Consider the following 25061-nt stretch of genomic DNA (forward strand, 5'->3'; position numbering starts at 1 on the left):
TGAAGCTCCACGCGTCCGCATTCCCCACGACACTGTGACCCCGCAGGCCCCGTCCAGAGACCAAAACCAGGTCTCCTTACTTCCTACCCTTTTCAGTTTCATGGCACTAGACTCCTTCGGGTCGTCTTTTATTTACAAATAATAGATTTACAGCGAGAGCTTTAAGTGGATGGCAGATCCGGGGCGGGGGGGGGGGGGGAAGGTGGTGAATGGTGGTAAAAACAAACTCACCACCACCAACGAAAACCACCCAACCCTCAGATTCAGCTATCTGAAAAACGCAAAGACTATCAAGTCAGAGCCCCGGGAGCAGCCGCGAGCAGTCCCCCGTGGGGCCCAGGCTCGGGACGACGAACGCGGGCAGGGGCTTGGGGAGCCCGGGGCGCAGGTCCGCGGGGCCACCTCCGCGGCGGGGCGCTCCCGCCGGTCCCAGCCCAGGGGCCTCGGGGGCGGCTTCAAGGGTATCCAGGAGCCGGCGCCCGGTCAGGGTCAAATCCCAAACCATCCCCCTCAACAAAAGGAAGCAGCCAGCCCCCGGGAGGGGTCTTTTGGGCGCTGGCCCTGAAGGTCGCCGGCCAGATCGCGGGCCCAGCGAGTTGTGTCTGGGGCGAGGGAGCGGAGGCGACCTCGCGCAGGAGTTCCCCGCCTGGTGCGCGCCCGCCGGGGCCCCCCTCTCCAGAGCGCGTGGCCGCCTGGCCGCTGTCACCTTCCGGCCCCGCGGCGGCCCCGCCTCTTCTCCCGACTTCCTTTCCCCCGGCGCGCGGCGGCGGGGCGGCGGCGGCCTGCGATCGCGGACCCGGAGCCGAGGACCAGCCGGGGCCAGCCCTGCCGTGCGGGTACGCGGCCTGCGCGCCACGCGGCGCGGCCCGAGCGCTGGGCGCGGGGGGGCGGGGCGCCGGGGGCTCCGGGCGGGGAAGCCCGAGGTTGCCCCCCGCATCCCCCCGCCGCCCCGGGCAACCTCCTGCCGGGCCAAGGAGTGCGGGCTGGGAGGGCCCGATCACTTGCGGCTGGCTCCGGAGGGTGGGCCTGGGAGGCTGGGAGTGGCAGGCACTTCCTGCGCCCACGTGGGGGCTCGGGGTGCCGGGTTTCGCCGGGGTCGGACGCCGGGAGGGGGTGGTGGGCGGAGGAGCGCGGGTTGTGTCCGGGCAGGTTACCAGATGTGTCCCCCTGGAGTAGCATCCCAACTGTTGCTGCCGCTGGGTTTCGGGGCTCCCCTGAGCGTTAAAGCAGACGTTGGAGTAATACCCCCCTTTCCCTCTCTTCTTCCCCTCCCACCTCCTGTTTAGTGGGCACGTAACTGGCACCCTGCAGCGATTATGGATGCCAACTGTTGAGCCGGTGGTAAACCAGTGCAGTTAAGAGGGCTTACAGGCTTCTCAGAAATTTGGGCCACAGAATCAGTGGATAATCATGGGTCCCAGTAGCGACTTTTTCCCTGTGTCCCAGTTTGAGGCCCTGGCGCTCTGTCCCGCTTAAGCCAAGGGCTGGAGCCTGAAGCCCAAGTGCAAGGAAATAAACACCTGCCTTCCACCCAGATGCTCAAGAATGCTCAGTGATATCCACTCAGTTCTTGTGTTGCCCTCTTCCCTTGTGCTGTTTATTTTCCCTTGAAAGGACCCCACCCCTTACTGGAAGTTTCAGGGGCTCCCCCTGGTGTCGATCAGCTTGTGCCTGCCCGTGAGTGAGTAAGTAGAGCCCACGTTACTAAAACTTAGCCTCAGTCACAGCACTTGACACTTTTGATTGTTTCTTGTCACTTGATTCAGTACTCAGAGTTGATAATTTCTGTTTTCATCTGGGGAAGCTAAGGGGAAAGAAAAGGGACAGATTCTCTGGTTAATACCAGAGCTGGGACAGCTCCAGAGGAATCTGACTGGCATGGATAATAATCCTATGTGATTTAGGGGAGTTTCTGTAAGATGGGATGTTACTGCCTTTGCTAGGAATGAGGCTTGAGTGAGATGATGCGTATAACCCTTCACAGTGTCTGAAAGATAGTAGATGATCAATAAATGTTCTCCTTTCTCCCTCCCTCCCTCTTGTGCTGGCTCTATTTCCTAAGGGAGGGAGGTGACGGATGAGAACAATTTGTGGAGCAGGCATTTGTAGTAGGTTGAAAAAAATCCTATGAGAAAGCAGTACATAGATGTAAAATTTGGGGATGTGAAACTCTACGTGCCAAAACCAAACTTCTGAAATAGTAATTTTTTTCTTAAGGCCAGACACGATCTGAGGTCCCATGATCTGTGATTTCTGACAGATAAATGTAACGGAAATTGACTCTGCAGATCCAAAGTTGACATGTGGTTGCATTGGCCTGGCAAGCAGGTATACCAAAATGCTTTTCTCAACCACTGTTTTCCTTCTAGACCCAGCATGAGTGAAGTTCCCTGCAAAAAACGTGATGACTATTTGGAATGGCCTGAGTATTTCATGGCTGTGGCCTTCTTATCAGCACAGAGAAGCAAAGATCCAAATTCACAGGTAAGTGAGTTTTCTAAGAGAGTGGACACTCACAGATACAGAGATAACCTGGAAATGAACAAATTACAGCAGGAAGCGGATGCTTGGCAACTTAAAGGCAGAGTAAATCTGCCTTTTGTGCTGCATCCCTAGGTGCTTACATTTTTCAGCCACCGTTCACGGCTTCTTGGACATCCTCGGGGGTTAGGGGGTCTGCTTTCTTGGGCTTGTGGGAGCTGCCGCAGACAGCAAGCGAGGAGATAGAGAGCTCTTCACACACCCCTGCTCGCTTTGGAGCTCTGCAAGCTTCTGGTTTCATGTCTGCCTGTCCAGGGGCAGACCAGCCTCGCCAGGTCACCAAGCCTTTGGGCACGTTTCCCTGTAGGTCGGAGCGTGCATCGTGAATGCAGAAAACAAGATTGTCGGCATCGGGTATAACGGGATGCCAAACGGGTGCAGCGATGACCTGTTGCCTTGGAGGAGGACGGCGGAGAGCAAGCTGGATACCAAATACCCTTACGGTAGGGCCTGGTCTGTGTTTCCTTCTGCTTTAGGGGCCTAGCCTTGGTGGTGCTTAAGTCAGATAGCTGGTCAGAAAGTATCATCTCTTTTTAGTCATCAACAGCTGGACAAAAGAAAAATCCTATTGGACTGCCTCAATTTCCTGCCCCCGACCCCTGTCCGTGAATGGAAAGCATGTTAGTGGTCACCCCGCCTGTCCCTGAGGTCCAGGGGTCCGCTCCCTGTGGAGGGCCTGCCAGGCTCTGCAACCCCAGAGCATGGATGGCAGACTTCTCTGCACAGGGCCACAGCCCCTGGTGGGGGTAGCGGGGGATGTGCACGGGGGCTCCACGGGCTGTTTCTTGGCCACCTGGAGGCAAAGTCAGCTAACCACGGACTGGCTAGGGCTGAGCTCTGATGAGAAGCATGGTTCATTCAGCCCCTATGCCTGCAGAGGAAATCTCAAGCTCATCTCTGAGAAGTAGGAAATGACTGTGGGCTGTGATATGGGAAACAAAGGCAGAAGAAGAATTATTAAATCTCCTCACTACTTACAGCCCACTGACAAGTCCTTGAAATAGGCAGAGTGACCTTCCTCCAGGGACTCGGCTGCCTCCGTGTTAATGCTTTGCTAAGGGCAAAAGGCAATCCTAGCCCGGCCCCTAGGATCCTATAAGTCTACTTTAACATATAAAAATGCCTTTGGAAACTTTCTTTGTCTCTAAACCCCCAAGATACATGTTGGCAATCATCCTCCAAGCATATGACCCTCCGATATACATCAGAAGGGTCTCATGACTAGGGTTTTATTAGACGGTAGTAAATGACCTTTTCCCAACAATAGCTAGCCCCCTCAAGGTCCTGGAAACGTTGCTTCCAAAATTCCTTAGAGACCGATGCTATCCCTAACCCCTTCCCAACTTGAAAACATATATCGGGCCATTCCTCCTGACCCCAGTACAGCTCCTTCTGCCCACGGGTTCTGTCCCCGGGCTTTAATAAAGCCACCTCTTTGCACCTAAGACATCTCAAGAATTCTTTCTTGGCCATCGGCTTCGAACCCTAACATCTTTCCTACATCAATGTGGACGTCAGAGAATGGATGGTTCTGTGTCTTCTTCCTGTTCTGGATCTGTATTCCCAGGTAGTCAGACCACAAGCCAGACGTGTGGAACCGAAAACCTTTGGCCTGGCCAGCTCTGGTTTTCATGTTTAAATTAGGCAAGGGTGCTCCTTATAGTTTGTTGAATATCTGAGCCCCAAGAAGAACCACTTCAGAGATTGGGAGGGACGAGCCACAGCCGCGCTTTAACTTTAATTCCCTGGAGAAGATGCGGCCAATGCCCTAAGGCAAATGGGACTGCGTAGGCTGGTTGCTGATTTTTCATGACGTGAGGGCCTGTGTTTCTGTCTGCAAATGAACTGACCGCTTCTGTTGGGAGTACAGCACATGAAGGCCATCCAAATGGGAAAGATTGGGCCTTTAGGAAACGCCAGTCGAGGAGTGATGTAAGACCTTTCTCCTTTGTTGACTCTTCCGCAGTAGGCTGGCCTCTGGGGTTTTCTATAGAATTCCAAGTCTACACTTAGTGGCATTTATGTCTTTTATATATTTTTACTGATGTTCCTGGACCTTAATCATGTTAAATAAACCCCTTGAGTTTCTTTTTAAATTGCTTCAGGGCAACCGCTCTGTTTTCCAAAGAAAAAGAATGTTCCTGGAGGCGGGGAAGGCACTGAGGAATGCGGGCGGGGTGGGGGTGGGGGGCTGCAAAGCACTCTGGGTTTCCCAGGAATAAAACATAGTTCAGTGATTAGGGGGATTTAATTGTCAGTCCTTTTAACTCCATCCCTGGCAGGGGAAGGAAGAACCGGGTCCCAGACAGGAGAAGGTAGAACCATCTTCTAGCCTTAGCGTTCCTTGTAGCTGAGTGGAGCTCCTGAAATGAATAACGTGCCAACGTATTGTAGAAACTTTTTTCATCCTGACTGTGATTCTGTCGGCTTTCCGTGGTAAGGAAGAAGGGAAAGGATCCGTTGTTCGTAGGTACGTGGTGAGGGTAATTTTTCACGGGGCAACGTCCCACGTAGAAACGGCGAGAGTGAGAAGGTCGATGTGTTTCAGGTCTACACTGAGATGCAGGACAACCACGGGGTTATTTCACCCAGTCCACACGGTGGAGCCTTGGGCCTCCTGCTGAATGGAGGAGTTTGTAGGTGTCAGTCTTGTAAAAAGCGGAGGCTTCTTGTAAAAAGATGCCGGTGGTCAGACTGTCGTAGAAGGGTCCTCCTTGGTTCCTTAGCGGCTCTCCAGGCGGGACCTGCCCCTTCTTCTTCGGTCACTGTGAGCCCCGGGCAGATCGGGGCAGTGACCTAGAGGCCAAAGGCTTTGCCACCCACTGGCCGCCCCTGCCTTCGCCGTGCTCCAAAACCTGTCCAGTAGCTTTGCCCAACTTTGAGGCAATACCTTACAGAGCTTCTTTCCAAAAGGAATTAAAAAGAAAACCAAAACCCATGTAGGCATTTGTCCAACTTCACTGATTTTTTTTTTTTTTTAATTGACTAGTTGCTGGGTTTCAGGACACTGGCTGTCTGTGCATTATTCTGTACTCTCCATACGCTACCTCTAGGTTTTCAAAGCTCTTTGCCTTTGCTTATCAATTATTCATTTTACATGTGGCTATGCTAGAATGTAGACAATTTTCTTTCACAAGAGTAGACTTGTACTTTGATGTACCATAAAAGTCCTAGACGGTATTAAATGCTTTTTAAAAGGCATTTAGTGTTAGTACCATCATAATACATGTAAAGGTGGGCTTTAAGTCTAAATAATGATGACTAGCTACAAACCGTACACTCAGTCTTCTTTTATAAGGGATTTGGGGCCACAGAGAAATACATGTTTGGATCTCCTTGGAGGTGATAGAAATGTTTGGTGATAATTGGCCCAAATGCAAGTTCTTTGTTGTTGTTTTTTTTTACTTACATTTTAAGATTAAATTAATTTGAAAAATCAGTGATCATGTCTGGGATGGGGTAGGCCTAATTTTTTTTTTTTTAAAGATTTTATTTATTTGTGAGAGAGAGAATGAGAGACAGAGAGCATGAGAGGGAGGAGGGTCAGAGGGAGAAGCAGACTCCCTGCTGAGCAGGGAGCCCGATGTGGGACTCGATCCCGGGACTCCAGGATCATGACCTGAGCTGAAGGCAGTCGCCTAACCAACTGAGCCACCCAGGCACCCCCGGGGTAGGCTTAATTTGAACCCTTTCTTTCTCACCAACATTATCGGCAGCTAAGCTGCTGAGGAAGGATAGATGATGTGCTAATCCCTATAAAGGAGCATTTGGGATCATCCAGAGTTCTAGACCAGCAATTTCTTTGTTCTTTTGAATATATGAGGATCCTCTTTCAAATGTCAACACTTCCAGGACCCCTATATAATGCTAGTTAAACTCTCCCTATCTTTCTTTGAGGTATAATTGACATGTAATGTTATATTAGATTTCAGGTGTACAATCTAATGACTTGTTATTTGTACACATGGCAAAATGATCGCCATAAGAAGTCCAGTCAATGTCTGTCACCCTACATCATTACAAAACATTGTGTGTGCGATGAGAACTTTGAAGATCTGCTTTCCTAGTAACCTTCAAATATGCAATACAGTGTTCTTCACTGCAGTCACCATGCTGTATGTCACATCCCCAGGACTTACTGATTTTATACCTGGAAGTTTGACCCCCTTCACTCATTTCATCCAGTCTTACCCCCTACCTCTGGCAACCACCAATCAGTACGCTGCATTAATGAGCTTTTTTTTTTTTTTAAGTTTCCACACATAAGTGAGATCATTAGCATTTTTCTTTTTTTTTTTGAGAGAGAGAGAGAGAGAGTGCCTGTGGGGGGAGAGGGGGAGAGAGAACCTAAAGCAGGCTCCGCACTCAGCACAGAGCCCCATGGGGGGCTCGATCTCATGAGCCTGAGATCATGACCTGAGACGAAATCAAGAGTCTGAGGCTTCAACGACTGAGCCACCCAGGTGCCCCCGTTAGCATCTTTTGAGTAACAAAATCCATGGATGACAAAAGCAACTTGATACCAGTAACGCTTTGCATTACTCTGAGCTTTATTAAGCAGCACTTGTGTGTGTTTAGAGAAAGGGGATGATGTTCCCGCAGCCTGTGGACCATGCTTGGAGTAGTGCCTCGGAGTCCTGTGCCCACAGGGTCTGAGCCTGCCCATTTCTTTCATGGATGGGAAAAGAAAGGCCCAGAAGCATTAAGTATCCTTTGTAATGCCACATAGGTAGGGAGACGTCTCCTAACTCTGAGGTCAGTGCCCTCCACTACCCAGCTGCCTCTCCCATGGGGCCAGGGAATTCAGCTTTGCTGAAAGATTGCTTAGGTCGGAGCCCAGTGGACCACCTGTTCTCTCTTTGCACCATGCCGTTGGGCACGCAGAGGCTTAGGCGAAGTAACACCCCGGAGGTCAGGGGCTCGCATGGTGGTGCCCTCCCCTAGCATGAGGCTTTAACGCTTCTCCAAAGCAGAGCTTGGGAGCCGTGTAAGTTTGGGTTTACCAACAACATATACAACTTAATTTTCCTTATTAATTCTGTAAATTTAGAGTCATTAGTCTTGATTGACACTTTGTGGAAAGGAGAGAAGCACAGAATACTTGTAACATAATAGGAAGATGGAGCTTTTTCTGGGCTGTGTCTCTGGAGAGGCATTTTTAAAGGGTGTTTTTGTTCTTCCAACCTTAGGATCAAAACTTCATGAAACTATTTGATTATAATGTAGTATTAATATGGAAAATGAAAATTCCCCCTGCCACAGAAACTGCTTTTTATCTCATTCTTTTCCTAAAAAATCCAAAAGATAGTATGATGTCAGTAACATTAAGTGGCAGGAAGAAGTCAGCGTTAAAAGTGACACCTTTTCACATGAGTGACAATTAAAAAACCGGGAAGCAGCAGATTGATCTAATTTAACCATATGAAAAAGCTTTGGAAGACTTTTATTTTTAGGCGGGGGTGGTTGGTAACCCCGGGATGAAGTATTCAGGTGACATATTTAGTTCCTTTCTCTTTGTGAAGCTCATTAGAATGAAGCACATTTAATCAAAATACCAATTTTATAAAATGGAGGTGAAAATACTCGTGGTAATTCAGATATCACACTTTCCTTGGGGTTTCATCACGAATTTTGATGACATGGTTTACAGACCAGAGAGCTGGAGTGGAGTCAACATCCTTCATCCTTGAGAGCCATTGTTCAAAACTTGGCATTTTTAAAATCGTGTTCCCTCTGCTGACCAAGCTCTCCTGCGTTTCCCTGTCGCGCTGTTTCCTGTTGGTGAGGGATGTGTGGGTGAGCATGCTTCTTTGTCCGGCCTCCTCTTCTGTCCCGTCCGTCCAGAAGCCAGGATTGCTTTGCCTGCTGGCTCACACTTGTTCATCCTGGAAGGACCATTGTTCTGATGCCCCGAGGGGGGTTGGTAGCCATGTTCTAGATGCATCAGGCAGAAATGGAGACGTCGGGCTCCTTCCAGGGTCAGTTCCTAGTTCTGCAGGAAAACTTGAGAAAGGATCTAGTGCTGGGGAGGACAGTGCTGGAATTCAATGAGACATTGTGCAGCCTGGCAGCTTCCAACAGCTTGCTAGTGTGTGGTGGTGCTTCTTAAAATTTTACCTTTAAATCTAATCTTTATTTTTTAGATTTAGCATATTGTTAAGCATGCAAAGATGTCATTTTAGTGATGACTTAGCCATTTACCTTACCCCCTTGAACACTGACATTTTCCTGACTGCCATGCATGTGATATATTTCTTTGGCATCCAAAAGGTTAGTCTTGAGAAACTAATTTATCAAGAAGTTAGGCGGCTGATCCTTCTTAAGCTGTGACTTCCTCAAAACTTGTAAGATCTTCTTCGTAATTAAGATCAAATTTGTTCCTTCAGCCAGCTGAAATTGAACGCCCTCCGGTTTTGTTAGGCAGATCCGTGGATTTGATGACTTGCTGTTTGTTTTGCTCCAGAATTCTAATTTCACTTGCAGATTCCCACCGTGCCTCCCTTGCTCTGCCTCCTAGCAGTGGTGGCCCTGACAGTGTGCCTAAGGAGGACCTTTTGTACAAAATAACGAATATAATCAATGGGAAACCTTCGAGCAAGTTTACCCCGGGAAAGAAAGAAAGTGCATTATTTTTATGAATCAAGGGACAAACTCAGGTTTCGTTGTGTGATGCTTTAGACAATACAATACAACAGCGTATGTGTGAGGGTCCCCCTGGAAATGAACCAGCTTATTTTAAGGATATTTCATGTTCAGGTGTAACTGTTCATAAATAGACTTAAGAATAAATCATGATTTGGGAGGGTTTAATTTATTTGATTTTTATCTGTGTGTTTTATTATTTTATTTTATTATTGATTATTATTTTTTAAGTAATTTCTACGCCCAATGTGGGGCTCGACCTCGTGACCCCTAGATCAAGAGTCACATGCTCCACGAACTTACCCAGGCAGGCGCCCTTTTGTCTATGTATTTTAATCTATAGATTCAGGGTTAATTATTTTTGAAGAGCCACAGATTACTGTTTCACTAGGAATATCTACAAAGCATGTATAGATAGTAACAAGTTCTGGGGAGCATATGTAGAAAAGCATATGTAGGAAAACCTAAAATGCTCATCTGTGGGGATCCAACCTACTCATAAAAATACACACATTTGTCAGTGTTTTAGAGCCGGTTTACTTCATGCAAATTTGTAATAAAACCTTATTAAATAATCCAAGGATAGTGGTTTCCAAATTAACGAACAGGAAGTGAGCTCAAGTTTATCTTTGTACTGTCTCTCAAAATAAAAGGTCTGTTGAGAAACTTAATAGTATCAGTAAAATTCCAGGGTCACATTCAACCCATTTTAGGTTTTAAGTTTGTGAGCACGTTAATTTTCTGAGTGCAAGTGGATATTCCTTGTGGTAAATAGAACTTCTTTAATTTTTTAATTTCGGTAAGTCTTTGGCCTAGAACTTTGGGCTACCACACAGTGGGGGTCTGGGGAGCAGCTGACAATGATGGGCTTCCTTTCTTTGTTCTGTTGATCTGTATCTGTTTTTGCTGATTTGGGCTGATCTTCTCTGAAATCAGCCTGAATGACTAAGGTCTTACTTTGCATTCTTTTTCGACATTCAACATTTTCAACATGTCAACATTAACTTCGTTAATACTGGTATAAAGGTAGAATATGTATATATTGTTTGCTCCTGGAAATATGCAATCAGACCCAGTTCCTAGAGATTTTTGCAGATATTTATATTGCATTTTGCTTTTACTTCTTAGGACCTTTTTTGATATTTGGGTGAGATCATACATATGTCTTTGATATGCATATTAGCTAAGAAATCCCCCACGGTGCTTAAAACATCAAGGACCAGATTCCAGTGGCAGAATCCCAGACAGGCTTCCGGAGTCTAGGGTCCAGGTGTGGAGTGTTTATACCCAGTGATTGTGGGCTTGTTAAACATAACTTGACATTTACTTCTCAATATCTTTATGAAATAAATGATCACCGAGGACTCCATCAGTGCTAGAATTCTAAGGAAAAATTAAACAGTATAGCTTTGATTGCATTCAATTAGGACGCCATTTCTCTACTTACGGGGCTTGAAGGGGGTTCCGAAGCCATCCTGGGCGAAAGCTGCCGAGCTATAACAAGCTGTTGGTGGCAGTGACACGGAGAGGACACGCATCTGTGTGTGTGTGGACAAATTAATAAGGAGAGAAGCAGGTTTTATTCGTTCTGTCCTTCCAGCGGTCGAACCCTGCGCCAGTTCTAAGATGACTCTAAGTCGGACAGAGACGGAACGTACAAGCATGAGGGGGCTGTTGAAGATTACAGTTACCCCACAAACGTGGAGATTGGAAGACACTGGATGTAAAGAGGTTGGAGGGCCGAAAAAGACCCCACATCGAAGTCCAAGAAAATATCTGAATAGAGGAGGCGGGTTTAGAACTCTGTGAGACAAGGGGGTATTCTAAGACCAAATGGAGAAGAAGCACTTCAGAAATCCTTTTGTGCATCAGTCAGTGTGACAATGTTTATTGAAACACGGCATCGGGAAATCCCGGGATGAATGGAGAATATTGGTGAAAGCAAGGGAGTTAGAACTCCAGGGAGCACACTCTCTGGAGGGTCGATCCTAGCCAGTTAGCAGACGTGTAAATTTTATCTCTGTGCTTCTTCCAAATGATAGATGCCATAGTAAATTTAAAATATTGAATATGATAACTGAGCATGAATTTTTTAATTCTGCAATTAAAAGACTTTGTTCAAAACGCCATTAATTTTGAGTTTAGGTGAAAAAGGGAAGCGGGATTCCTCACTGTCGTTCTTCCTTCTGCAAGTGAGTTACAACTTTTTAGGAATTGAAATAAAGACTCATGAGTCTTCTCTTCTTTTATCAGTTATGAGTTGTCTGTCGGTGATGGGGGAGTTCTCGAGTCACTTGCTTCCTTTTTGAAAATCACGACTTTATTTTATATCATAATATGTTTTTCAGAGGCTGTTCACCTGTGGTCATTCATTCACTCAGCACGTCCCATGCCAGGCACTCTGCAGGAGTAAATAAAGTGTACAAGGTCTGTGTTTTCAAGGACTTTGCAGACTCACAGTGATGGAGGTAGACATGAATGAAATAAACAGATGCTGTTGAATATTCCTTTCTGAGGAAGTGACTTTTAGGCTGAGAGCTGAAGGATTTGATGGGTTCCCAGAGGTCAAGGTGGGCTAGTCAGTGTTTGGGGATGGGAAGGACATTCCTTGCTGAGAGAGTGCTTGGTGCAAGCCCTTGGGCAGGAAGGCGCTTGGAGCATTATGTGGGAGGGAAAGAATTTGGCCCACGCTTAGCGGTTAAGGTTAAGGTCGGAGTAATGAGATGCGGTTGGGGGCTGTGGGATAAGGAGTTTGGATTAACAAGATTAAGTTGGTGTGTGGGGGATGTGTGGATGGTTCGGGGCAGGAGTGGAAACAAGGATGGCAGCCCTGAAGTGACTTTGGCACGCGTGTCTCTCTGGTGACAGGGGTGGGGGTGTCGGAGATGGAGAGGAATGGGTGGATCTGGGGTATATCTTGGAGGCAGCGTCGAGAGGGCTGGGTGACAGGGTGTCTGAGAGGGAGACTGACTGTCCTCGGAGGTTAGTGACCTGGAGGTCATTATTGACGCTGTCACGGGCAGCTCTGATGGAGTGGTGGTGGTGTTGGAAGGCCAACAGAGAGCCAGCTGAAGGAAGAACGGCAGGTGAGGGAATGGGGACAGCGTAGAGAGATGGGTTTGGGCTGTGTGTGAGGACAGCTGGACGGGAGGGTGATGGGACCAAGAGAAGGGTTTCTATGTCCGTACGAGACCGATGAATCCAGAAAGGGAGAAAGAGGAAGGTCTGGGAGGGTGTGAGGAGATGGCCTCCCAGGCACATTCATTAGTGGTAGAAGAGGATCACTGACTGGTGGGGTAGGGGTAGGGTGGGGGGGCAGATGGCAGCCGACGCACAGTCTGCCTAGTTGCAGGGGGGATGTGATCCATTGCAGCCTCTCAGTGAAGGATAAGGCAAGGCTGTCAGCCGCAGGGAGGGAGGAGGAGTGTGAGCGGGCTCAGACACAGGGGACACGGGGGACACGGGGAGGAGATTGCAGTGCGGAGTGGAGAAGGCCTGCCAGAGTCACGTCCTAGAAAAGTAGGGCAGGGTCACCAGCTCCTGTCTCATCTCAGAAGCCTGAGTCAGGTCGGTTAAGCCCCATTTTGTGCATGCCGGAACAGGATCAGTGAGTTGCCCGAGGTAGAGCCGGAATTAATTAGAACACACACATCCTGACTCTTCTTCCAGTGCTCACTGCTCAGTCCCAGTTTACCCTTTGAAAGCTATTAACGCGAGAGGGAAGCTTGGAATCTTTATTGTGTGTATTTGCATTACAAAGCTGTCAAGCAGCGATGAGTGTTCTGTTTCTATTCATGTTTCTTGAGTACATTTTAGGCATCAAACCTGTATTTCACGTGAACAGTGGGGAGGGAGTTGGGCATGGCTTACCCATCGATGAAATGCAGCATTTCCACGCCCTTCTCCCTCCGACCTGATTGTGTACCCTTTGCACACAGGCAAGCAGTGTGATTAGAGTTCTGGGGGCTTTATTGACAGTAATGGGAGCATCACAGTCAGAAATCCCTTTAGCCCTATGCACTGCCCCTGGGGCTAAGTGGCCCCCGGGCGCCGCGCGGTGCTGCCGGCAGCCTTAGCAAGAGGCAGTGAGGAAGGGGGCAGGGGACGGGGACCAGCGTAGGAGGGAGAGAAAAAGAACGTGTGCTCTCCCGTGTCCGAGCCGAGCAGCCCGGGGCTGCCGGGTCTCAGGTGGGCAGCCCGGGCAGGAGAGCTTGGGGAGCACGAGCGAGTACCAGGTTGCAACTCGGTGCTGTGCCTTCACGGACCTTAGTCACTATCGTGGGTCTCTCTCTCCATTTCACAGGCCGGGAGGCTGAGGCTCCACAAGGGGGGGGATAGGGTCCTAGAACCAGCGGGTGGGGGAGGCAGAGCCTGTGAGGAGTGGCCGCGGGGACGCGCAGGGAGGAAGCAAGGGGAAGGCAGAGCCATCAGCTGGCTCCAGGGCCCGGGCGCCTTCCGTCGGGCCCCAGGGCACATTGGAGGAGTGGAGATGGGAAGGTCCCGCTGCCCCCGGTGGGGCGCCCCAGGATTTGGTGCTTCACTCAGCCTGGAGGATTTGGCTGCCTTCTGAGTGAGTGACTCATCTCCGTCTTCCCGGGCCTGGCCAGGATGCCTCTCTGCTTTCATTTTCTTCTGCTAGAGGCTTCTCGGGGCACAGGGCAGTAATGGAACAGACACCAGACATTTTCCAGGCTGGGGACTGGCTTCTGTCTTATCGCTGTTACCTGTTTTTATTTTCACCCGCAGACTTAACGCCGTCCTAATCATCGTCTCTCTGCTGGAATTGTGTGTCCCTCAAAGCCAGAAGGCTGTGAGGCCCAGTTACTTCCATCTTCTGGATAGAAAGACCCCTAACTGCGTGGGGTGGGGCCAGGGGGCAGGGGTGTCTGATTCTGAGCAGGTGGACGCGGTCAGGTGAGGCAGAAGGGCGCCATGGCACCTGTCACCCTTCACCTGTCGGCCCGTTTCCTGCGCCTTCCCACTACTTCGGTGCTCCTTCTCTGGTGTCTCTAGCCTTTGCTCGGGGCTCCGGCATCTCCCGCCCGGCGGGGCCTGAGCCCCTCCAGGACTGGGCTTACTTGCTTCTACAGCCCCAGTGCCCAGCCCTGTGAGCGCTCTGCCTGCGACCAGAACCCATCACTGCACGTCCGAGGGAAGTGCCTACAGTTTAAAACTGGTTCCTCTCCCTGCTGCCGCGCAGTCCAGAGGGATGCTCCTCTGGTTGGGGGTGGCAGAGCTGTCTGAGAAACCCTAAGAGTGAGATATGCTTTGGAGCACGCCAGGAAGTGTCAGAGAGGAAGACTTTGGGGAGGGGGGCCTTGGGGGAGTTGGGGAGCAGAGCAGCATGAGGTCCACGGGCCTGTGTAGTTGGGGCTGGCTTCAGGACGTGATGCAACTGTTGTTTCCAAGTTGTTTGTCCCTCTCCCCTTCCCCACCTGTAGCTTTGAAAACTCTGATCCTGAATCTGGTTGCTGCTTTACAGATATGGAAACTTCATGAAGGGGAGATAAGGTACTTGAGCTTTGACCTTGCCCGGGGGCTAAATTCTAGCAATGTTTTGGATTTCGGGGTAGCAGGAATAGTGAACATGGATAACATTTGGGGTGGTACCGTAGAGGTGGTGGTCGGGGGCTTAAATGCAGAGGCCCCTCTGTTGTTAAATTATTGACTTGAAGGATAGGTACTTGGAGGCTGGCAGTGATGCATGAGGCCCTGTCAGGATATCTTTCAATAATTAAGAAATAAGTAGTTGAAACTCCATTTTAGCTCCAGAAGCCCCAGTTCCCTAAATGGATCTGTTAGATGGGCAAGTATACGCTCCACCCCTCAGTGGACTTTTCGCATCTGTGGGGCTTCGAGCACAGGAAAGAGGGTGCCTGAGCCCCGACAGAGAGACGCGCCAGGGCACAGTGACTGACAGCTACAGGACCCCTGAAGTAAAAGCACTTAGATCCTTATTTCAAGAGGTAATGATAAAAAGGATAGAATAGAAGTGGAATATCTTGTAAAAATTAACACAGTTATTTTTAAAAACGCACAGGGTCAACTTTGAACTCGGGTACCCCATGTCATGTCAGTTATTAATTGCAGGGTGAAACCTCCCACCTTTTCATTCTGGAAGGCCATGAGCAGATGCTTCTTGGCCCCTGAGTGCTGTCCCTCTGGCTTGTCAGTGAGCGAACTGTCCGTGCTATTCACGTGGGTGGCCGCACAGCCCGAGAACCTTTGAGGTCAGGGGCAGAGGCACATTTCCCCAGAGACTTATCGAGGCTCGTAGAGTGTCCAGCCTGGAGGGTGTTGGCGGAAGGTGGGGCAGGAACCGGCCGGGTGGCAGCAGGTGCTCCAAGTGTGACCCTCCGAGCCGCCCCTCCCCGAGCTGCCACACCAGGCTGCCCCCCGCTTCAGGGCCTCCTTGGCAGAACACCCCTCAGGCCCGAGGAAGTCATTTTCTTCAGGTAAAATTCTGTACCACTAAAAACGGGGGAGTTTTAACCAACCCGGAGAGTTTCTGTCTTTTTTTTTTTTTAATTAATTAATTTATTTGACAGAGAGAGATACAGCGAGAGAGGAAACACAAGCAGGGGGAGTGGGAGAGGGAGAAGCAGGCTTCCCGCGGAGCAGGGAGCCCGATGTGGGGCTCGATCCCAGGACCCTGAGATCATGACCTGAGCCGAAGGCAGACACTTAACGACTGAGCCACCCAGGCGCCCCTGGAGAGTTTCTTTAACTAGAAGAGAAGCTTAGTTTTCCTGACTCCAAATTTTATCAGGCCCAGTATCTCCCATCCTGGCCCAGGAGCGCTGGGGAGGTGAGGGTGGAACCCCGCTGTTACCGCTGAATTCTTTGTACTGCAATTAACGTTTGTTTAGCATTATTCAGGTTTTTTTTTTTTCCTTTAAAAAAACCTATTTAAGTAACCTTAATAATAGTACTATCTAAAATAGATGTTGTCTTAGTCTTGTATCAAATGAGATGAAAGTCAAATCTGTAAAATGTTGAATCTCTTAAATCTAGCCAGGATGGAATATATCCTGTTAATTTGTCAAACTTCGAGAGAACCGCCTACCTGAGACAGTAAGGATTAATCAAGCCCTAGTAAGAGGGAATTTGAAAAATACAGTTTTCTAATTATACAATCTCTTCTCAGTGGTCCAAGGTTAATGCAGTTCTGAATTTTGACAGTTAGTAATAGAAAAGGAAAAAAAAAAACGACCAAAGCGTATGAATTGTCTTATAATTACCTGAAGCAGAGGCTCTCCTTTATAAGCATTAATCTGATATTTTCACCATCTGATTCTTTTCCTTTTAAACAGTGGTGAGAATAATTGAAAGGTTTTGTGTCAGTCTTTGTGCTTATCAAATATACTTGTAGTATTTGGAGATTTCTTTTGCTTATTGCTTAGTCATAGATGCATAATTCCAGGTAGGTAGTTGGCAAATGTGTCTTTTTTGGGGACGATTTAGCTATCTTATGAATACTTCCTAGGGACTGTGTATGTTTGGGATACCCGGTCCTGTTCCTACTACAAATATAAAAATTGTGTGCATCTCAAGGTCATGAACGGAACCCCTCCTCGTTGGTTGGTTTTTGCTTTCATATATTTGTAGCTCTTGTAGTTCTTCCCGGGTGACACAATAAAAATGCTAGCACTAGAAAAAGATGAATTTATACTTTCATTTGTTGCTGTCAGTTAACTATGGAGTATTTATCATAGAGAGAAAAGTCACAGAGAAGACTCAGACCATCCAAAACCAAGGCCTGAGGAGAAGATGGGACGCTGGGTCTGACTAAATCAACCTGCTCCCGGAGAATCGACAAATGCATGAATACTTAGTGACTACAGGGGAAAAATGGAAGAGCAGGATCGAACCTTGGAAAATGACCTGAAGGGCGAGAGAAAGAAAAGACCCCACAGAAAAGTAGGAGACTCAACAAGGCCTGGTGCCTGAGAAGGTTTCGAGTGGAGAGCTGTCACTAACCGAGGGCCTGGTGGGCAGGCGAATCCAGAGATTGCATCCAGAGAGGCACTGGGTTTGGGTGAAGATAAGGCCATCCAGGGGTGTATGTGAGAGCTAGCTCGTACCAGCTCACCTGAGCAGAGCTGCTTCTCTCTTCCCAACTCTGGGTCATGCCAGGACCTGGAAATTGGCCATGTGGGAGTAGTCACCCCACTGAAATTGGCAGATTCTGCAAATCAGGGCCTTTTTTTTTCCCCAGTGGTTGTAAATATTAATAACATATTACAGAGTCAACAGGTTTCCGTAGTCACACACTTTAAAAAAAAAAAAGATTTACTTATTTATTTTGAGAGAGAGAGAATGAGAGAGAGCGCACAGGCGGGGAGGGGCAGAGGGAGAGGGAGTCTGAAGCAGACTCCATGCTGAGCGTGGAGCCCCACATGGGGCTGGATCCCACGACCTGAGATCACGATCTGAGCCAAAACCAAGAGTCGGAGGCTTAACCGACTGAGCCGCCCAGGCGCCCCCGTAGTTACACACTTTTTACATGGCGACCCAGCAAACGTAGTTCACACCTGAAACACACACACACACCTCAGATAGTTTTTAGAAACGCCACTTAACCTTTGCCATGTGGGACGCATTCTGATCTCTTCTGTTTTCATCCATTCCATTGAAAAGGGGGGGAAAGCTGTTTGTAACTCACTAAACTGATTTCTTGACCTACAGTTTGGAAAGTATTGGTTTAGCAAAAACTAGAGTTTGTATATGCGTGATGAAGTCAAGAGATGATTATTTAAAAAATAAGTCTTGCAGTTGTAGGCAGGACAATTTCATCTCAAAAGGAAGAAGGAAAGAGATCTGAAATGCTGAGAAGATGGCCTCTTGAGAGTAGAGACCAAGGACACACAGAATGGAGAAAACCTGAGTGGGGGGGCGGAGCTGGTGCCCCCTGGGGGAGCTGGGCCAAGGCTTCCACTCGCCCTTGGCCTTGGGAGAGAAGGCTCATGATTTGCTGTCGAGAGCCTGTCTTGGGGAAGATCCCGCTGTTCTAGAGGAAGGAGGGAGGAAACTGGACACACAATAGGAAAAAGCTAGAAATCAGATTACTTGGTATTTCAAAACTCACTTTTATGTTGTTAGCTGGAAGTGCACTTTCTCAGAGTCTCTTCTTCCTGCCCACCCGAAGGACACGCCTTGTCAAGGGTCACACAGCTTTAAGTGGCAACTGGGCCTTGAATACACTGTTTGTTAATTAATTGAATTTAAATAAAAAAATAGAGATCAAAAGGAAAAACTTAAAACTTGAAAAAAACCAAACAGGGGCGCCTGGGTGGCTCAGTTGGTTAAGGGACTGCCTTCGGCTCAGGTCATGATCCTGGAGTCCCTGGATCGAGTCCTGCATCGGGCTCCCTGCTCGGCAGGGAGTCTGCTTCTCCTCTGACCCTCCCCCCTCTCATGTGCTCTCTCTCGCTCATTCTCTCTCTCAAATAAATAAATAAAAAAAAACTTTAAAAAAACAAACAAACAAAAAATAGAGTCTCCTGCGTGCCCGACACTCAGTTGTTCATACAGCCCAGTAGACCTCATGTTTCTAACAAGAAGCTTTGTATTTTTCTTCCCGTGATTTTGTAGCTAAGAGAAGGGAATTCTGTTGATGACCCCAAGTATTATTTCTATCAGCCACCCTTTATACGGGGATATTGGATGCAGCTCAAGAGAATCTGTTTCATGTGGTAATTTTCATTAATGAATCCAGACCATACAATGTTCAGTTTTATCCCCAAACTGCCTCCGATGAATAGGAAGACGGTTGCAGTCAATATGACCGTTTTTTAGAGATTCAGAAGAAGACGATTATTAACAGTGTTTCCGCACAGACTCAGAAACTGTAGTTCTGAAGATTAATACCAACACCATCCAAATATATTTATTAGATGGGAAAGCATCTTCTTGCTATTTGAATTTAAGAGGACTTTCTGTATTTCCCAACGTCACCATCAATAATTGGAATCTGCATCTCCTCCTTTATTCATTCAATAAATATTTAACACCCATTATGTTCCTGGCATCGCATTAGACTCTGGGGGAGTTAGAAAGAACCTCGAAGACCGGTCTCTGCCCTCAAGGGGGAAATAAAAGAAACAATTACATCTAATTGTTTTTTTAACACCGAGCAGTGTTAATCCCTGCTTGGGAGCATCTTGGTCACCAGGGAAGTAGATGGGGCTGAAGGGGCCTCTCTAAGGCCAGTGTCCTCAAGGCCACTGAGCCAGGGAGACTTTCTTCTCTCTCTTGTCATCCCCGGGAGAGTGGCTCAGGTCCTTCTGTGGCTGGCCGGCGGGGGATTAATCTCCGATGGGCTGTGATCTTAAAAAAAAGGCTCATTGACTGAGTAGTCAGGGCTAAAATGTCCAAGAGCTCTGAGTGTAGGCTACTCTTCATTTAAGGCTCCCATGCTCCCAGAAGAAGGTGTTCAGTGCAGAAGGTTGGTGAGTTGGAGAGGGCAGGGGGTGGGGGCCCCCTTGAGGGCCCCCATATTTATAGTTCCTGCAGTTTTGTGTGATTTGGACCATGGCCAGATTGTCATTAATTTGTTCAACAAACATTTACTTTAGCACTTGTGTGCTTAGTATGTGTTAGGTCTCCTAGGAGTTACCAGAGGATTCTGCAACGCAGTGTTTCTGCAAGGCGTCTGCTCGTTAGAATCAGGCCGGGAGTCTCTTAATCCCAGGCTGCACCCCAGATGAGTGCAGACCGGTTTGCAAATCACTGCCCCAGGGAGATGATAATAGGGTTTTAGCAACACACCCAGAAACTTAAATAACAATATAAGAGCAATAGGGTGACCTCACAGCGCAGGTAGGGGATTCTCAACTCAATCAGAGGGGTGAGGACTACTTCCTAGAGAGGAGGAGCGCCCTTGTGGGTTAGGTGGTGGGACACCTCGCCAACGCCTGGGGAGACGGCTGGGCTTACAGGTTTGCGGGAGAAGAGAGGAGGGTGCTCTCTCTAACTCTGAATTCAGGCAGGTCTGCAAATAACCTTGGATCACTGTTTGGGGATCGTTGGTGGAATGGGCCATAATAGCAAGAACTTGACTTTTCATTAAGTGGATGAAGGCTTTTCTAACCTAAGTCCAACCACTGGTTATCTGCCAGCATCTTTCTCGTGTGTATGGGGGCTGAGAGCCGTGAGGTGAAGGAAATCCGTCGGGATAGAAATGCTCAGCTTCACTTCCTGATTCTCTTGCTCTTAAAATTGCACCCTGCCCTCTTCACGGTCGCAGCAAATATCCCTGCATGTGCATATCAACACGCAAATGAGCCATTTTATGTGCGCAGTCCCATACCCCAGGGTCTTGTGGAGCCGTGAGCTATTGCTGTGCTGAGGGTGGATGAAGATACTTGACCTTGGCCTCTCCTGGCTGCTCGAGGCGCTTACAGACCCAAGGCTGCAACAGCGAATGGTTTTGCTGCTAATCGCCAACCTGTCGGACCACGTGGCCCTCATTTGGTATTCTCAGTACTTTCCGTTTCTAATCAATTTTTAAGAAATCGAGTCTGTTATATATGTTTTCTCGAAGGGGCGAGTGGAATGCTTTAGCAGCGTTAGTAAATTCCTCATGAGTCGCGATGAAAGTTTTTCTTTCCTTGTCTTTCAAACCCACAGTGTGCCATGCCGAGCTGAATGCCATCATGAACAAAAACTCAGCCGATGTGAAAGGCTGCACTATGTATGTCGCCTTGTTCCCGTGTAATGAATGTGCGAAGCTCATCATCCAGGCAGGTAGGAGCTGGGCCCGTTCCATTTGTCACATTTGCATTGTTGCCTGCTCATCAGCAGCTCATTGCAGAAGCGCTTGATCTGAAATTGCTATTGTTTAGATCAAAATTAATTGCACTATCAACTTTGCAAGGTATTTCCTGTGTTTTGTTTTTGTATGGTGCCAGGTATTCTAAGACTAATTGCATCCTCTGTGATTCTTAGCATGTTTTTAATTTAGTTTGCAACTTCTTAAACTGCAAGCTGCCAAAAAACAACACAGGCATTGCATATAATTACTGCCAATTTACTGTTCTCTGACATGTCGTGCATAGATTAGGGGGCGGGAGAGAAATGAACTTCTGTCAGAAGCAAGGTCAGCTGGGAGTCTGTATATGAAATTTTAATTTGTATTAATATATGGTAGATGTTTTAGGACCTAAACATATCTTTGCATATAAATGTCATCAGACTCGAATGGTACTACTGTTAAGTTTTCCTTACATTACAGTTACCATAAATCTACACCATTGTATTCTGAATATTTCACCTTTTTCATACTGTCACATCTGAGATTCGGCTACACTATGTCGCCATAAAACTCTCAGCTTGAGATTTAAAGACTTATCATGTTAGCCAGATGTGTGGTTTAAAGGGGCTGTTTATCACGAGCCCATGGGTCTCTGGAAAGAGATCCGGTGGTATCAGAATCAGAGGCCAGCCCCTGGTAAAGGATGTCGTGGGCTCCCTCCCTGGTGGTGCGTGACCCTCCGGGAGTTTTCCTTACCCAGCACGTAGTCCCTTCGGAGGCTGGTGGAGGAGCAGGGTGGTGTCTCAAATGCCCCCCAGACTCTTGACCCTCCAGTTAGCACTGCCCTGGGGGACAGGAAAAGGAAACAGATCTGCTGTTGGTGGAGCTGGCTGGAATCAGTTCTTGGAGCCATTTTTGGAAGCATGGTGGCACTTCCCCCGCACCACCCGCCTCCCCCACCGCCTCCCCCACCCCCCGCAACCATCAGCCTCTTGTGTTAAGAGTAGTCGCCTTGTGAATAAAGAAATTTGATTGCCCACAGTAAAGAAAATTTGTTAATCAGATCAAGGCTTGACTACTTGACATGTTTTCACTTTGCATTTGTTAAAAAAAAAAAATCCATAAAGACTGGAGGGCAGATTAAATATAATCCATTGTCTGCTGTATTGGAACGGGGTAGATGTGTATTTCAGTAAGTGGACATTGTGGGCAAGCCCGCCCGGGAATGGTGATTCATCACGGACACTACGGGGCGCCGTCTGCCCCTGCGTTATGTGTATATACTAAGGGGGCTTCTTCTGTTGTTGCCTTTGAAGGTATAAAAGAAGTTATTTTCATATCTGATAAATACCATGATAGTGATGAGATGACGGCCGCGAGGCGCCTGTTTGATATGGCTGGGGTGGCCTTCAGGTAAGCGGGAAGAGCTTGGGGCCAAGGGGGTGGAAGGCCGAATGAAGAAACGGATCTGACCGTGGCTGACGTTTAATTTCTGCTCGTGATGTCTGACATCCACACTCGGAAGCATCTTTTTAAATGCGATGGGCTGAGGATCTCAAGATGATGTGGGGGGTGGATTTTTAAGAGCAGTGACAGAAGTATCTGAAGACAATCGGACTGATGATCCTGCACTTAAATATTAGGAGCTTTCCGGGGCTTGGACTAAATTACTCTAGTAGCGAGACATTGTAAAAATCACAAGTTTCGTAATATTAACATTAAACCTTTGTAAATTTTGCAAATATAACAATTCTGGCATCGGAAATTTAGGATGAAGGTAGCCTGCTAGGTTGAAACACCAGGAATTCTTCTGATAGCAACATTTTAAATTGAGATTTGAAGTCATTTTGACTTTTATGATTATCTGTGCTAGGCAAAGATTGGGAGGTATGCTTTACTTGCAGGCAGGTTCAACCACCTTCGATTCATGGTGGAAACTTCATTTGGGACTGAAAGCTTTCAAAGCAATTCCTTTACAGCATCTGTGGTCAGCAGCGGGGTTCTGTAATTAGTAATGTACCTAACCCCTTGTGTTCATCACTGGGGAGAGAGGTTATACGTCATGAATCTCTTGAAGTGTTGTGGCTTATGAGACTTTAAATCCAGATTATTTACATAATAATAATAATTAGATATTAACTGTTTACTGGTTTTAAAAGAATACGATTAGTCCCCAAATATTTTCCTTTGAACTATTTTAGAAGGTACACTAATGAGTAAAACTACATGGTGGGTTTATTTTACATCTGCATTTTTAGAACGGGACTATAAAAATTACTCCTCACTAAAGCTAGTTGGTTGCTTTTTTTTTCTTGCTGTGTGTACAAGAGGCAAAAGAAGATTTACCCTTGTTTGCTTTCGAGCGATTCCAAGTTGGCTGCAGAAATATCCTAAGAAGGAAGATAAATCTGTTGGGAAAGCTAGAAATCGGGTGTCATGTTGTGCAGCTAACTTGTTAGAAATCCTTTGACTCCCTGGTAATTCATGAACTCAGCTAGCTGGAGAACATGCAGACCGAGCCACCCCATGCATCTTTTTTTTTGTCTTAGTCCTTTCTGGTTCATGTTCCTCTCGGTATGGTGCACTGTAATTGGCTCCTATAGAGATAAGATATCAAGCGAATCCCCGGAAATTTTTTTCCTCCCCCACAGAAAATGTAGGTTAAGCCAAAGTAAACAAATTGCTTTAACTACTCGCTGGATAATATCTTGATATATTTTGTTTCTTGTGTTTAGGAAATTCACACCAAAGTGCAGCACGGTTGTCATTGACTTTGATTCAATTAACCGCAAACCGAGCCAGAAGCTTCAGTGAGTTACATCTCATTACAACTCCAAAAGATTGGGATTATCCTCTTCTAAGAAGCTGCTAATGCCTTTCATCTTGAAGTTACACATAACTTTTTAATAGCCAGTCCAGCAAAAGTAGACATCTAAAGAATGTAGAGCCTCAAATCTTCCCGACTGTCTCTCTTGTCACATGGAATGTGCATCTGTTTAAACTATTGATTTAGGGTTTAAAATCAAGGAGCCTGTAGATGGCCTGTCACACGGGGCTGGCGTGGGGTGCCTCCCCCTGTGTCCTGGTTTGCTGGGACACTGGCGGCGTGAGACGGCCGCTCCTCGCTGCTAAGGTGCTGGAAGGACAAATAAATAATTGTTGTTGTGCTCCTGGCAGGATGAACAGATGCACTGATTTGAACATCCGGCCCAAGTGAAGCATAACGTGTAGTGCCCTTGGGGAAAAAAAATAGGACCCCCATGACAGGTGCGAATGCAGACATACTGGCTTTAGGGCGTGGAGGGAAACCGCCACCGACCCACCCCAAAATCCTAGACAGGATGGCACAGCTCTCCTGAGGAATGATGAGCACCGCTGAGCCCGGGGCACTTTCTCTGCTTCTGCTGTCCTGCTGCCTACAGGGGTGGTGGCACGTTCTGCTTCCGGAAGTGGGGACCCCCGTTGGTTTGTGCCCCACGCGGAGCTCTTATGTTACTTTATCTGAATAATGAGTTGTTTCCAGCGGAGACAGCCTGTCTCCCCTCGTCGCCCCCAAGACCACGGCTGCTGGGGCAGCAGGGTCGTGTGGATGGCGGTGGCGCGTGCACCTGCCCCTTCTACCACGTGGAAGAGTCGCTGCTCCTCCGCGTGCCCACACGGTGCATGTCCAAGGCCGCTCAACCAGGGAGTCGATTAATTCCTACCCTGTAAGTGAGATGTGAGAAGTTCAGCCTGCCTCGCGGTGGTTTATTCCAGGTCTGTTGGTAACTGGAGCTCATCTGTGCTCCTGGCGCTGTGTCTTCAGCAGCACAGAGCTCGCCTTCCCAGTCACTGCGGCTCGGGGATGTGGCTCGGTGCGCCTCGTCTTTAATCTCCCTTAATTTTTATTAAACGTGCTCAGTAGCTTTGTTGAGAAAGTGGGTTCTTTATCCTAAAGATTATTACCGTTCTCAAGTGCTCTTATGTTTTCATGAGCTTTTATTTTGTCTCTGAGGTTTTGTACTCCGTGTTCTAGGGCGTTTTGTAATTTGGCTCCTTACCAATCTTATTAAAATCTACCACACGGAAGTATGTTCAGTTTTTATGTTTTCATTGTATGCTTAGCTCTCCGTTTCTGTCATTT

At 47.8% G+C, this 25061-nt stretch overlaps 1 protein-coding gene across 1 annotated transcript; it reads left to right on the plus strand.

Moving 5' to 3' along the window:
* The first annotated feature begins 752 nt into the window (after positions 1 to 752).
* Positions 753 to 25006, plus strand: DCTD (dCMP deaminase). Its single transcript, XM_032413688.1, has 6 exons — positions 753 to 836; positions 2370 to 2484; positions 2849 to 2984; positions 20815 to 20931; positions 22255 to 22351; positions 23674 to 25006. Exons 2-6 carry the CDS (start codon positions 2377 to 2379, stop codon positions 23750 to 23752), a joined length of 537 nt encoding a protein of 178 aa, XP_032269579.1. The 5' UTR covers positions 753 to 836; positions 2370 to 2376; the 3' UTR covers positions 23753 to 25006.
* The last annotated feature ends 55 nt before the right edge of the window (positions 25007 to 25061 follow it).

This window comes from Phoca vitulina, unplaced genomic scaffold, assembly GCF_004348235.1.
Source record: "Phoca vitulina isolate PV1807 unplaced genomic scaffold, GSC_HSeal_1.0 scaffold15, whole genome shotgun sequence".
NCBI lineage: Eukaryota > Metazoa > Chordata > Mammalia > Carnivora > Phocidae > Phoca > Phoca vitulina.